Raw genomic sequence first — 15,579 nt, forward strand, 5'->3', positions numbered from 1 at the left:
AAAATGATACTTTTCATAACTAACAAGGAATTATATGTAAATTAAAATCCCTTCATTAATTTTCCCTTTATGTTTCAAGTCACTTGAATCTGCTCTTTTTTAGTCTTTTTGCTGTTCATGTTGGGTGATGTTTAGTAAGGTAAAGAAAAAAATGTTGCTCAGATTGGGACTCAATATGCTAAGATTATTATTAGCCATAAGGAGTTCTGTTTTTGTCACTACTTCAGTGGCCTCAAGTAGTAGTTTGGAATCAAGACTGCTGGATCATATATGCCTGCAACTACGTTGAGACTGTATGCCAAACCTGATTCTCAAAGAGGCCCGGAAAGCTGAGCCAGTCCAGTTTTTAGTAGAAGAAGTTGAGATCATTGAGACTATATGATTGGACTAGTGAAAAGAAAGAAACCTTTATAGAAGTAAAAATTCATCATAACTGAAATGGACTACTGTTTCTTGGACCTATACCCTACTAGACTGTCTAGAATTTGGAGATAATGGTATTGTTTTTAGTCCCTGGAGGAGTCCAAGGTAATTTTAGAAGAGAAGAAGAAAGTTGGACTTGCAAGCCCACAGTGTGTGCCCACTTTTCATTTACATGCTGACTGACAATGTTTCATCTCGGTTGGATTCATCGGTGAGTGACCTATATGTATGTTGGTAACTGAGTGAGCTTTAAAGTTATATATACTATAAATATAAAGCTTTATGCTGTATTTTAAGCTATATACTTTGGAACCTGTATGGTAAATTTTGTAACAAGATTTATTTAAGATGTTCCAAAATTGTCTTAAGTTTATGGCTTAATAATGACTTAAATTTATATATTGCTTTCATCTGGCACTAAATAACAATGACTGAAGAATGATGCAGCATAATTTCATATGAATAGCAAAGGAGAAAGAAACATGAAAAACCTCTCTTCTTCTTAAGTTCGCTGAATCAAGGACGGATGGAGAACTGAGTCCTTTGCAGACAAATCAACACAATTCTTAAATTTGTGTTTGATTCCAAAATACTTGGGCAATGGCTGCATTGTAAAAGACTATATGTGGCAGAAAGTGAAATGTAATTCAACTGAAACCACAGGGGAGTATTCAAGGTAGATAGAAAATGTGCTCTTTACAGAGCAGAAGTTGTCAGATTCTAGATTCCCGATTTGACATTTCTTAGTCTAATTCGTATTCTATTACTTTGATATTTTTGAATTGATGGCCAACTTTCATAGGAGAATATGGAGCCAAAATCATTGTCAGTTTTACATGCATCCTTTCTTGTACTCCAGATAGTACTCTTCTTGATTGTTATTGGACAGTATAGCCTTAGTCAAACCTTATTTGTATGCCTTTCAAAGTGGTACTGTTGGTATGAATATTCTGAGCTTTCTTTGCTGTTAACTGTAATAATGGCCTCACAACACATTAAGCAGTGGGGGCCATTGTCTGCCTTGTTGCCATAAGGTGTGTGCCCTTTTATGCACTAGAGAGCCGGAATGGCTTTCTGTTGCAGCTGCAGAACAGGTCAGTGTGGGGACGCTGACCCATCCCTTGCCAGATGACCGGAAAGTGGAGGATACTATATAGGTTCATGTTGATGCAGGAAAGGCCTCTTTTTCTTGGACCAGGCGGAGCAGCACCCACCCTCCCACCCATGGATGTGGTGAAATATTAGGTTTTGTCAGGATCCACTGTGGGCATTGTGCTAGTTGCACCTTTCTTGGAGGGCTGGGAAGGACTTTTCCCCTCAATGTCAGATTAGCCAAGGTGAAGTGGGTTTTATTTGCCTTCCCAACAGCAGGTTTGGGGGGTTTAGTTGGGGCAAACATGAGATAGGAGTTAGGCTATGATGTCACAACTCGTTATGTAAATGTAGGGCGGATGTCCAGTGCAGGTATTCTGTGTGGAAGGGATAGAGTGATCACATAAAATGGATTGGTAAAAGATTTAAAGGAACTATTCTTTAAAGAAGCAGAAATGGGGACATTTGGAGCTCCTATGGCTGGTATGGCAGGGAGCCAGCTCCCCCCCTTAATCCTCATTTGAGGTGGGGGGATGGTGATGTCCCAGCAGTGGGTAAGGAGGACCAGGTTGGGTAAGGCGAGGGACTGATGGAAGCACCCCAGGTATATATTGAAATGATTATGGAATTACCTACACTGTACACTTTTATCGGCCAGGTACTCCCAGACACAGGAATAAAATTGTGGCCTAATTAAACCATATCCAGTGTCTTTTTTCCAGCATAGCCGGTCAATTCCCTTTGAAACTCTCTGGTCCCTTTAAAGCATGTATTCCGGATACTATCTAAGGATAACTTGCTACCATTTTTTCTGTTTTGTTTCGTCTAGATTCTTTGTGAGTGTCCATTTGCTGTATTGTTGAAATTTTCTGAACTACTGTATTAATTTCAAATGTTATTAAACACTCTTGTGATTTTGTTTAAAAAATCAGTCAAAATTAATTTTTAACTGATGGACCATGTGAAAACTCAAGTGTCAGTCAGAGACGTGGCCTATAACAACCATGGCTCCTTCATTTAAGTGGATTAAGTGGATGATGTTTAAAAAAAATAAACTGATGTTTGTCTGAGGAGGCAGCAAGCTCAGCTCCTAGAGGAGAAAGAATGTGAAGCTTTACCCAGTGGCAATTACTTTAGCTAATCAGTGAATGCGATTTAAGAGCTGAAAAAGTATTTTTTCTCTTACTTAGCTGGAAGAATGGTGTTTATTGCAGATTATCTTGAAAATTAAGGGAATTTTGGAGGAAGTACAACTGGTGGGGGATGTTCACAATGACCTCTGTTGTGAATGTGGTGGACTCTCTCTTTCCTCAGACTGGAAAAAAGCCACGGGCTAAGATTTAAAACAAAACAGGAACTTAAGTGTAGGTTTTAAACAGAGTTGGGAAAATGTTTTTGACCAAAACTGTTTTTTGGTAAAAAATGCAGATTCGATGACACCAACCCCACATACCAAGAAATCTGTTATCTACAGTCAGACACTCAGATACCCCAAAATGTGCTCCAAAGAGAGAGTCTGGGATACCTAAAAACACTTAAAATTGCCTTCACTAAACAAAGATACCCCACCAGAGAAGAAGATTGCATCATTGAATGGGCCATGCAAATACCCCAGGAGAATCTGCTTCAATATAGGAGGTGGAAACCACCGTAACTGCACGATCCTAGTTATCACCTGCCACCCTACACCAGAACCCATCATCAAAAAATTACAACCCAGACTTGATAGGGGACCATATGCTGAAAGAAATCTCTTCTGGGCTTCAATTAACCCCCCAACCTCTCCAAGTTCATCATCAGAAAGAACCTCCTCATAGACCAGGAGACCTGAACTCAAAGTTGCACCCAGACCCTGCTAGAACAACAGATTCAAAACCTACAGACATATGTGCACTGCTATGATGATCAATACCCCTCAAAAAAAAACCTTTCAAGATCCATGGGTTATACATATACCTATCTCAACATGTGCTGTACCTCATCCAGTGCATCATATGCCCCAAAAACTATGTGGGTGAAACCAGACCATCACTATGCTCTTGAATGAACTCTTACAGAATAATAATTAAAGAGAAAAACATACTATCACACATGGGCAAACCCTTTTCACAAAGTGATCATTCTATATGTGAACAATATGTGTAGATGTAAAGTGGGCTTTGTCATCTTCATAAGAAAAATTTTTAAGTAACTCCCTACACAAAATTATAGAAATGTTGTTGTTGAAGTGAATTGTATACTTACTCTAAAATCTTCATTCAGAAAAGTCTCTAGGGAAAAGATGAAGTTGGAAATGTTTTGAAGCTTTTGCTTATTTCTTAAATGTTGAAATGGCAAAACACTCTTGTGAAATTCATTCTTACAAATATGTTAGCTAATGCAAAGCTTCAAATATAATTTCCTAATACCATTGCTATGTAAATGGTAAAATACATCAGGTATCTACTTGGAATATAATAACCTTGCTAAACTAATAGCCATTAAAGTATAGAAAATTTGTCAATAGAAAATTAATTACTGGCGTTGCTCAAGCAACTCCTTCACCCAACTCAGGAAGACAAGAAGAATCATCTTTCCAAAAATTATCATGTAGAATCAACAACTTATTTAATAACTATTTAATCTAAAGACTCTCTTTAAGAATTATTTAATTTTAAAATATAGTTTTAAAAACTAAAACACGTCTATACAAAGAACTGTAGTATTTTGGCTTTTCTCAAAACAATTTCATTCTTGTCAAACTAATAAAATTGAAGGAATATCTCAGAGAATGGGCTGAATGAAAAGGAAGATAAAACAAACTTTAAAAGTGATTTTAATACTTTTCTGCCACAAAATGAATAAAGGCAAGTAGAAGAGGGTTTCATACTCATTAGGCAGACTGAATATGTTACCTAAGCAAACCACTAAAGTGTGAGGTCAATGAAAAAGTGACAGCATCCAACCTGAATCTAAACAAGCCTGAAAGAGATGTGTTTTCCTATACTTTCCTGGAAACAGGAAAGAGAAGAAGTATTAAAAAAAAAAATTTGAAGTGAGCACCCCCATACAGACCCCCAACCCTTTGCTATCCTGCTTAAACAGTACTCATCAACTTATCCTGCCTACCAGTACAAGCAAGCTGCCACCACTAGGATGACCAGATGTCCCAATTTTACAGGGACAGTCCTGGCTTTTGGGACTTTTTCTTATATAGGCTCCTATTACCCCCCACTCCCTGTCCTGATTTTTCACATTTGCTGTCTGGTCACCCTAGCCACAACAGATAACAAAAACAGAGAAGACTCAAGAAGAAACCAGCCCAAGGAAAACCTCCCCAAGCCTTAAACATGGATTTGTAAAAGAAAGTTACCTAAAATGCTGCCAAGGTATTAGATTTAAAACTTTTGCCATGACTTTATTGGGATATGGAAATGTTGTTATAACTCAAAATATTAACAGTTTCTCCTATTAATCACCAAATGGTTCAACCATGTATTCCCGGAGATAAGACAAAGGCTAAATATTGGTAAACCGAGAGATAAGGGGATTTAATTAAAATTCATAATTGGCCTGTCTCAAAGACAACTCCTTATATGGTTTCGTCTAAGTAACTGATTTCTTTTATTTTATTTCATAGAATTTAGTTAAGATTGCTTACTTTACCTGATTATAAATTGTCTCATTATTAATAAGAATAATAAAACAAGTTTCACCTGCCTTTAACAAATTATTTTGCCCCACCTCTTCTCTGAGGCCCTGCCCACCACTCCCTCCAGCCCCCCTCCCTCCATTGCTCGCTGTCCCCCACCCTCACTCACTTTCACTGGGCTAGGGCAGGGGATTGGGGTGGGGGTGAGGGGTCCATCTGGGGGTGCGGGCTTTAGGGTGTGGCTAGAATTGAGGGGTTCAGAGTGCAGGAGGGGGTCCAGGCTGGTGCAGGGGGTTAGGTGCGGGAGGGGGTGTGGGCTCTGGCTGGGCGTGTGGGCTCTGGGATGGGGCCGGGGATGAGGGGTTTGGGTGCAAGAGGGAGCTCTGGGCTGAGGCAGGGGGTTGGGGTATGGGAGGGTGTTAGGGGTGTGGGTTCCAGGAGGGAGTTTGGGTGTGGGAGGGAGCTCATGGCTGCGGAAGGGGGTGCAGGGTTCGGACTCTGGGAGGGAGTTTGGCTGTGGGAGGGGGCTCAGGGCTGGGGAATTGGGGTGCAGGTGAGGGGTTCAGACCTGGGGTTGGGGTGTGGGAGAGGGTTTGAGATGCGGGCTCTGGGAGTGGGTTTGAAGTGCTGGAGGGAGTTCCGACCTGAGGCTGAGGGTCCAGAGTGCGAGCTCTGGCCGGGTGGCGCTTATCTCAGGGGCTCCCGGTCAATGGCACAGTGAGGCTAAGGCAGACTCCTTGCCTGCCCTGGCTCCGCGCTGATCCCGGAAGAAGCCAGCATGTCCGGTCCCTAGGTGGAGGCACGGCCAGTTGCTCTGCATGGTGTGCGCTGCCTCTGCCTGCAGGCACTGCCCCCGCAGCTCCCATTGGCCGCGGTTCCTGGCCAATGGGAGCTGCGGAGCTGGCACTCGGGGTGGAGGCAGGAAAATGGCAGCTACTTCTGGGAGCTGCATGCAGCCAGGGCAGGCAGAGAGCCTGCCTTAGCCTCGCTGCGCCGGCAACTGGAGTTTTAATGGCCCGGTCCTCAGTGCTGACCGGAGCTGCCGGGGTACCTTTTCGACCGGGCGTGCCAGTTGAAAACCAGACGCCTGGCAACCCTAATCTGAAATAGAGGAAAGGCAGATATGGTTGCAATACTCAGCTAGTCAGAGCAGTAGACTAAAAACAATCCTTGAAGCTAACTGTATAAGAGGTTTGCTTTTCAGAAGAGAGGGTGTGCAGGAGGGCCATCTTAGAGAACTGCACCTCTGTGAAGGGAACTTCAGAAATACATTGGTTTACTTCTGTTCAAACTATTTTTCTTTAAGTTATTTTAATTATTTTATAGCTGTGTAAAATAGAATATGGGTTAGTAACTCCAGACAGGTAATACATTTATTTTTATTCAACAAATATAAATCCTGGAAAGAGACGTTCCCCCAGCCCAAACCTTATCATCTATATCCAGTCAGCATTGCTGCCCACAGCCCTTTCACACACATCTGAAGGAAAAGAAGGGAAAAAATCTGGAATATAGCTTTGATCACAGGAAAGAATATGAAGATCAAGCTTCTGCTTTTTTTTTTTTTTTTTTAATTTGCACTGAATGTATTATGCACGCAAAATGTGAAGACTGTATTATTTATGAATAGAGATGAACTGGAATTTAGGAGGACATACTGGGTGATAAATAGGTCTTTTCTATCTCTTACTTGTATTATTCTGATTTATTTCATCCTTGACTTCAAGTAAAGAGAAAAAAATTGTAAGTTTCTGGCCTACTGTTTAAAGCATTTGGAGAGTGCCACTTATATCTCTGTTGTCAAAAACAATTATAGGAATATATACACAGTATTGCCAACCTCAAGCATTCAAAAATCATGACTCGTATCAAATCATGAGATTGGCTTAAAATTCATGATACTTAACAAATAATAAGTGGTATGTTATATTTTGTTGCCTTTTGGTATTGGAACATTTAGAGTTCATGTTTTCAAGCTTTTCTCTGTTTCCATGAGGGCTAAAAACTTTTTTTTAAATGAAAACTGAGCTTTTTAACTAATAACTTGATTTCAGCAGCTAAGACTCTAACAAAAGCACCAAATATTCTGAGGCTCATGAAAAAATTGCAAGAGTTGGCAATAGTTTATACAAAAAAATTCAAAATTTCAGCAAAATCTTGAACAATTTCTATAAAGAGTGCTGTGTCTCTGGTGTAATATGATGATTACTTGACCAAGATGACTATTGGTAGGGCATTTAAATTGTAACCTAAGGTTGAATTATAAAGTTATACTTAATGCTCTTAAGCCACTTGAGAAAATTAAACCTGCAAATGGCATGTTTTCACTGGGGGAAGATCTACTGGTCCCGTATATCTAGCTATTTATACCTGTAATGTGTTGTCATAGAGTTCTTGATATTATCCTAAGGTTCCTTATAAGAGGAAACAATGGTTAGTGTAGTATATGGTTAGTTTTAGGACCCTAAGACTTTAAAATCCTGATTCATGAAGTATACCAGGCTGTAATAATACAAAAACAAGAAATTATTATAATTTTAAAATATTTAATATATCTTGTTTTTCGAATATTGCAGCTTGTATATATGATGAAAAGTTTGAGAAGCATATTATAATCAGGATTTTAAAGTTTTTAAAAGCATTCAGCATTGGCCCAGCTATGCTTCCAGTGAAATCAACGGTAAAACTTCCTTTAACTTAAATAGGCCAATGCTGATGAATGCTTTTGAAAATCCCACCCTTCACTATGAAAACAAGTAGTGTACTTTTGGCATCATTATATGTTGAATACATTGAGTATTCCAGTGCTTGGTCCAAACGTAACACTACTATTTAATTGTTATTTATAACACCTCTGTTATTTCAGTTTTGGGGACTTTCATACAGCTTTGCTAGTGCACCTAAATCCTGATTTGGAGCACCTTTTCTAGTCCTGGCACGTTGGCCAATCCTCGGCTATATCAATACACATCAGTCCTGCCTTAAAATGTACCCAGTATAATAATGTACTTCATGAAATGGTGAGAATTCTTTTTAGTAGGAGTCTGAAAGGGTCACTCAGAGTATTAACAGGAATGTAGTCCTCTGAAAGCCATTGTGCTTTTTATTACAGCACAACCTGGAAATGCTAGCTGTCTCTTTGTTTGGACATAGTGCCTGTACCCTTTACACAGTCTATTCTGCTAAGTGCTATATCTGACATTTCAAGGAGCAGAGTTATACTCGGTGGAATGTAAGTCCAGAGGGAGGGAGCAGTGGGATAATTGAATGTTAAGCCCTTTCAAGATGGGCATTTCTATGCCTACAGGCCTACTTAAGGTGAATAAAAGAATACTTAAAGTTGCAAATTTTCTACTTGGTGACTGAAAATAAGCTGTGCAAGCACACATGAGACCCACTAAACCATAGTTGCCAAAAAGCTGTGAAATTTCCACAAGCTCTAAATGTCTCATCAGGTCAGTGAGTTCGCTGATTAGGCATATATTATGTGGAGGGTTATTTTCCCCTCTTGTTCTTGAATTTTAACTGTGCTGAGTGCAGCTCCATTTCCTGTTATCAGTTCTTCATCATTCTTATATTGCAGGCAGCCATTCAGTGTAAGATACTTATCAAGTTAGAGGAAGTGGTTTAAGTATTCTTTTGTTTGGTTTTATAAAGCGTAGGCTTTCTAAATGAATTCTGAACTTCCCATGTTGCCTACTGACAAATACTGTGCATAAGAAACTCATATTATTGTAGGTCACTGAATTCATTTTTAAAATGCCAATTGACATAATTCCTTTAGGGAATTATAAGTTGCAGTTCATATTATGGTCTAGTACAAATGTGGAAATTCATTGTTTTAGAAGGGATCTCATTTGTACTACAGAAGCAGCTTAACATGAATCAGGTGATGTCTTTCCAGCTTTTAAATACTACTAAATGGAAATAGCAGACTTACTGGAGTTTTCCACTGTCACTGCCTATCTAGCATTCATTAGAAATTTGGGATCACTTTCCTTATCTCTGGCACAGAGCTTCACTTGATCCTTGTATTTTGCATAAACAAAAATGGAAGCTGAAGTACCCATAATGGCCACAGCTGCTTAGTTCAAAATGAAAATTGGGGAACTAAATGCATGAAGAGAAATAGCAAAAGACAAGCTATCCAGAACTATTTGTGTAAAAGAGTGGCTTTTGATTGGAAAAGCTGTGGATACTATTGGTATTCATTATATCCTGCTGACATCTTGCACACATTTAGTTTCTGACAGATAGTCAAATATAGTGCTTGCTAGATGAGAGACGACAGTTAAGTAATAAAATTTGCTTTTGACTTTATTAGAGCAGTGCCCAGTAACACTGTTAAAAGTCTGTCAGCAATTCTATTATAAACCTCCATTTTCTGAAGCTTAAAAAATGGCTGTTTTTAATTGTAAAATTTTGAGGATTGATGTTTAACTTGCCAGCCTAAATGCACTTTCCCTTCTTGCCTGTACTTACCTGCTTCAGCCTATCATCCCCCATCAAAAAACCCCCAACCCCTTAGTAAATGTTGTGCTTTTAAATTAGAAGTCATGGGCATGATTCACCATGCTGTTAATCCAGTATATTGCTGGTGTAATGTTAATCTTGTGTGCATGTGGGAGAGAGAGAACTATGGCAGCTGTTCAACACTGCACAGCAATTTGGAACAGAAAGGGACAACACAAACTGTATCCAGTTGAAAACTAGAACTTGGCTAGGACTCTAGGGTCAACACATCTCATCTCGAGAAAAATGCTATGGGATCTTTAATATACAAATGATGTGGCTTTACATTGTATGCCTTATCCTAGTAGTCCTCAACCTTTCCCATACCAGGATTTCTTTTTCTGGCCAGGTACCTATGAGACTCCTCTCTTCTCTAGCCATGTCACCACTTTCATTTAGCAAAATAGGAAGGGTGGGGTGGTCGCAAGCCCCTGGTGCCTGTTTGAGAACCCTTGTTTTATCCAAAAGAAATAGTTTTCTTACACTATTTCTTTGCTTATTTAAAACTAGCCAGGCTAAAACATTAGATAATGGACAGCAGAGAACAGATCTACAGTGCCAGGGAGAAGGACTGGATGATGTAGCAGGTCTTCTCCAATTCCAGTTCCCATCTCTAATTTGTATGATTCTGTCCTTGAATAGTTAACATTCTTGTTGGCACATTCAGCAAAAAGGAAGGGCACTATTAATAATGGGCATTACATTTTCATTTTATAGTCTGTTTTTTAACTGAGATTACTCAATTTAAAAAGTTTTTTATTTTAGGTTTTGATTGCAGCACATTTAACAGCTACTGCTACTTAAATTTTATAGCATCTTTGCATGCCAAGGCATTTCAGACCATTTTTATGTTAGCATTTAACAGGTGTTTCATTCAGCATAATTAATAATTATTTTAAATTGGCCTAAAGTCGGTTAAAGAAATATTTGCTCTCTCTCTGCTGTGCAGGTAGCGCAATGGTGATAGAAACCTCCTTTAATTCCCTGTCAAGGATACCCCCAGCATGGAGGAGCCCCCAACATATACAGAGATGGTGTTAGAACTGGCTCCTAGGTTGACTCTTTTCCTTTTGGGCCCTGGCACAGGGGATGACAAGGGGTAAACTTAAGTGGGGAGGAGGAGAGGCCAGCATATGATGAAGACCAGTAGTCCTCAGCTGCCATATGGGTTCTAGGGAACCATATTCAGCTGGCGAAAGTTAAAAGCAACTACCCCACTGCCCCTGCAAAGCGGCTGTAACTTGTGCAGAAGATGGAGTTGTAGCAGAAAATCAGGTAGAGAATAATCGGCTCCCTGACAATCCTTTTCCCTTGGTTGTGGAGATCAATAGGAAATAGAATTCTGCATAGCCAACATATAAGAAATCTAAAAATGATACATTTTATGAATGGTGATGTAAAAAGACCTTATTAACCTGACTTTAGTTGATAACCAGTAAAGTAAGATGTCCATTAACTCAGAGGCGATTAGACCTTGTTTCTATGAAAGGTTTGTAAATCAGCATAACCTTATTACTAATACAAAATTTGACTAGCAAACTGTGCAGCTGGACCAATACAGGGATTACATGATTAAACCTTTTAACTGTAGTCAGAATTCTAGCTGCTGTAATAATCAAATGTTGCTTACTAATGTTGCCTACTAATCAAATGAGTTGGATGCCAAGAAAAAGAATTACGATAATCTATTTGGGACAGTATAAAGGCATGGTCTAGAATCTCTTAATCATAAAAGGAAAGAAAAGGCTGATAATAGTTCAGCGTTAGCAGCATTTAATATAAAACAAAATTCATAGACATATGTGCCTCTTTGTCCTCCAAGAAGCTTATAAAATAGCAGAAGCAGATGATCTTCAAATAAAGCTGAATAGTAACCTTTTTCATGCTGCTAGCCAGATTCCTACTAGTGGCTAAATTGTAGCTGTTTGAAAATGTTAAAGAAGTAGGCTCATTATTACAGTCCCCAGTGTATTCTATACTCGACAAAAAAGAAATTCCACTGAAGATTACAGTTGAATTACTGTTAGAGAACTGAATGCATTTAGCTGTAAAATAAAGAAATATTACTGCTCATGAGACCTCTGGCAAACTGTACGTTACTGGATTGCATGATCTTTTTCTTGTTTAGAAAGATTTGTAGCTATTTTAGATAGCATTGTAATGTAAATGCTCAATGGTGTTGTGCAATAATTGAATATATTTTGTGGTCCTAACGTTGTGTAGTTAAAACAGTTCTCCTGCAGAGATGGCTAAGTGATGTAGCAGTAATTTAAACTCAATAAGATCTGATAATGAGTAACTATATTGTTTTGTCTTGAGAATATTTCATAACATTTTAGTTGTAATATTTTCAACATAATTCTCTGCCAGTTTTCATGGGATGTTTCCTATGAAAATATTTTTAAAAGCAATATTGTATATTATACAGCTGTATAAAACTATATAAAAACAGCTGGGGTGTGTCTTTTGCAAAATTGAAGATGTGCTTATTTAGAAAGAAATGGTGATTGATTAGAGACATTTTCAAAGACTGCTAACCATTGTGCAGTATGATAGTCTGATTTAGAATAGTTTCATTAGTTGCTATAATTTGTAGGCAGAAGCATGATCTAATACTTAAAAGCAAAGCTCTGTGAGCCAGAAAGATCCTGGCTCTTTTTAATATATGTGGAACACTTGAATCCCTATATAACCTTGGGCAAGTTTATTAAACTGTTTTTGTCGGTCACATGAAAAACTCCCTTTAGAAAGCATATTTGGGGTAGGGTGACTTTGAATGGAATTACTATAGGAGATTGCATACTCTGAATTATTAGTTGTGTTTTCCCTTCTGTTTCCTGCCACCTTTCTGGAAGAAATCCTGAACACTAGACTAAGAAAAAGCTGTAAAACATAATACATTGTAAAACCGTAGTGTACACAGGGAAAAATATAGTTTAATCTCTGTTTAGCTCATTGAGATGATCCCTAAACTGCCACCTGGGGTTTTCCTTGACCAGCTAAATCAAGATAAAACTACAGTTTACCCTGTTTACACTAGGATTTTACATGTTAATATCACATTGGAAAATCTCACCTTTTATAACTGTGGACATACTCAAAAAGAAGAGAGTGTAAAGACTTAATTGCTACAACACTAATTTAGTGTGGCAAAATCCCAAGGCCTCAGAATGAAACCATATTATAAAAATCTTTTCCCCGTTGTATAAAACATGCATTGTGTATGCAAGTTTAAAAATGCTCACCATTTTCTATGATGTGATAATATACTGTATATACATTAGTTATCCATCTTGGAAACCTAGAGGCTTTTATTTTTTATATATATATCTAAATCCATGAGAAACAGATCTGTAGAGTAGTTAATCTAATAGACTGTTTTCAGCTCTTCTGTCTTTAAAAATCTGGGATAATTTTGAGGGACTCAAATTTACTCCGCTGTAGTGTTAGCTTTTTCACACCCAGGCACAAAAATAAGGTTATATGTGCTTTTTATATCTGAACTGAAAAGTAATTTCAGATAAAACTATGCATTGTTAAAACACATTTGATAATTTATATTTTGATAAAAATTTGACCAGCCAAACAGAACACAGTTGTTAGGTGAAAGCAGCTTTTTAAAGAGGCATACTTATCAGCATGTAGCAATGCAGCCAAGACAAGCCTATCTGAAAACAAAGGAGGCAAACGGTCGCTCCGGGTCAGTGCCGCAGACATGCCGCTTCTGTGCTGAGCTGCATGCAATTCTAGGGTGGGCCGCCTCCACTACCCCACCTCTGACCGTGGATTCCGAGGCAGGGGTAATCTCATCAGCCACACCTGAGAATTCTGCGGACGGGGAAGAGGAGGAGGAGGAGCTTGCGGAGAGCACCCAGCACTCCGTTCTCCCCAACAGCCAGGATCTTTTTCTCAGCCTGACTGAAGTACCCTCCCAAGCCTCCCAAGCCAGTACCCAACACCATGACCCCATGGAAGGGACCACAGGTGAGTTTACCTTTTAAAATATAAGATATGGTTTAAAAGCAAGCGTTTTTTAATGATGAATTTGACCTGAGGACTTGGGATGCATTCGCGACCAGTACAGCTACTGGAAAAGTTTGTTAACGTGTTTGGGGATGGAGCAGAAATCCTCCAGGGACATCTCCATGAAGCTCTCCTGGAGGTACTCCAAAAGCCTTTGCAGAAGGTTTCTGGGCAGTGCAGCCTTATTCCATCCTCCATGGTAGGACACTTGACTACGCCATGCTAGTAGCAAGTAATCTGGTATCATTGCATGACAAAGCCTGGCAGCGTATGGTCCCGGTGTTTGCTGGCATTCAAGCAACATCCGTTCTTTATCTCACTGTGTAATCCTCAGGAGAGTGATATCGCTCATGATAACTTGGTTGAAATACGGGAATTTAATTAAGGGGACAGAGGTGGCCATTCCTACTGGGCTGTTTGCCTGTGGCTGAAAAGAAATCCTTCCCTGCAGTTAGCCAAGCACGCGGGGGGGGGGGGGGGGGGCAGAATTGGCGCTAAGCTTTTCGCCTTTGGCTAGCAGGGGTCTTCCCTGATACCAGCCACGTGGTGGGGGGAGAGATAAAGCGATTATCCCAGAGAATTGGATGGGGGGGGGTGTTAGTTTGTTTTCTGCTGCTGAAGGTTAACAGGAAAACCGCAGTAGTCAATGGGCTTTGCTTGGTATGTGGGAAAGGAGGGCGCAGAAGCCGAAAGAGAATGGCTTACCATGGCTGCATGCAAGCCGAATTCTGTTGCCCGGACCTGCGTCTGTGATCTCTAAGACCAAAGCCACAGGCACTCAATATTAAGATGGAAAATGCGACCTTGTACTAAAATCACATGTGCTATGTAATGTGAATAGTGTTGTTCACCGTGAAAGAGTATAAGCATTGTTCTGTAAAATGTATCTTTTTAAAAACTTCTCTCCTTTTTTCCCTCCCTCCAGCAGCTGCAAATTTTTCAAGCCTCCCTCCTCCGTCCCAAAGGCTATCTCAGATAAGGGGGCGGAGAAAGAGGACGCGAGACGAGATGTTCTCGGAAATAATGGAATGCACCTGAAATGAAAGAGCACATTTGAATGAGTGGAAGGACACGGTATCTAAGTACAGGAAAGATGCCAGTGAACGTGAGGTCATGAGGGACGCTCGAGATGAGAGGTGGCAGGCTGCAACGCTGGGGCTGTTGCGTGATCAAACGGACATGCTCCGGCGTCTGGTGGAGCTTCAGGAACGGCAGCAGGATAACAGAGTGCCGCTGCAGCCGCTGTATAACCTCCCTCCCCCCTTACCATGTTCTATAGCCTCCTCACCCAGACGTGTAAGAACACGGCGGGGAGGCTCCGTGCACCCTCCCAGTCCACCCCAGTGGACAGCCCAACCAAAAGACTGTCATTATATTGAATTTTTTCAGTGGCCTTTTACTTCCCTCCTGTCCTCCTTCCAAACCCCAAACCTTGTTGGTTCTCTCCCTATATTTATAATCAATTAATAAAGAATACATGATTTTTAAACCGTAGTGACTTTACTTCCTTTAAAAGCAAGCGGTGATTTAAGGGGGGAGGGTGGTTTGCTTACAGGGAATGAGTCAATCAGGGGGGCGGGTTTTCAACAAACAGAACTTTCGCACCGTAGCCTGGCCAGTCATGAAACTGGTTTTCAAAGCTTCTCTGATGCGCAGCGCTTCCTGGTGTGATCTTCTAATCGCCCTGGTGTCTGGCTGCGCATAATCAGCAGCCAGGCGATTTGCCTCAGCTTCTTACCCCGCCATAAAGGTCTCCCCCTTACTCTCACAGAGATTGTGGAGTACACAGCAAGCAGCAATAACAATGGGGATATTGGTTTGGCTGAGGTCTTACCGAGTCAGTAACGAGTGCCAGCGATCTTTTAAACGTCCAAATGCACATTCTACCACCATTCTGC

At 40.1% G+C, this 15,579-nt stretch overlaps 1 protein-coding gene across 7 annotated transcripts in view; it reads left to right on the plus strand.

Annotated features, from left to right (window-relative positions):
- IMMP2L (inner mitochondrial membrane peptidase subunit 2) overlaps nt 1-15,579 on the plus strand; it is an 841,928-nt gene that overhangs the window by 109,156 nt on the left and 717,193 nt on the right. Inside the window, exon 5 of one of the 7 annotated variants that reach the window (XM_065556721.1) lies at nt 228-2,936. The exons of the other annotated variants lie outside the window; for them this stretch is intronic. Within the exon in view, the coding sequence (XP_065412793.1) occupies nt 228-308 (81 nt within the window). The 3' untranslated portion in view covers nt 309-2,936. Of the gene's footprint in view, nt 1-227; nt 2,937-15,579 lie in introns of those variants that run through there. 7 annotated transcript variants of the gene reach the window in all.

Source organism: Chrysemys picta, chromosome 1 (genome assembly GCF_011386835.1).
Source record: "Chrysemys picta bellii isolate R12L10 chromosome 1, ASM1138683v2, whole genome shotgun sequence".
In the NCBI taxonomy this organism is placed as follows: Eukaryota; Metazoa; Chordata; order Testudines; family Emydidae; genus Chrysemys; species Chrysemys picta.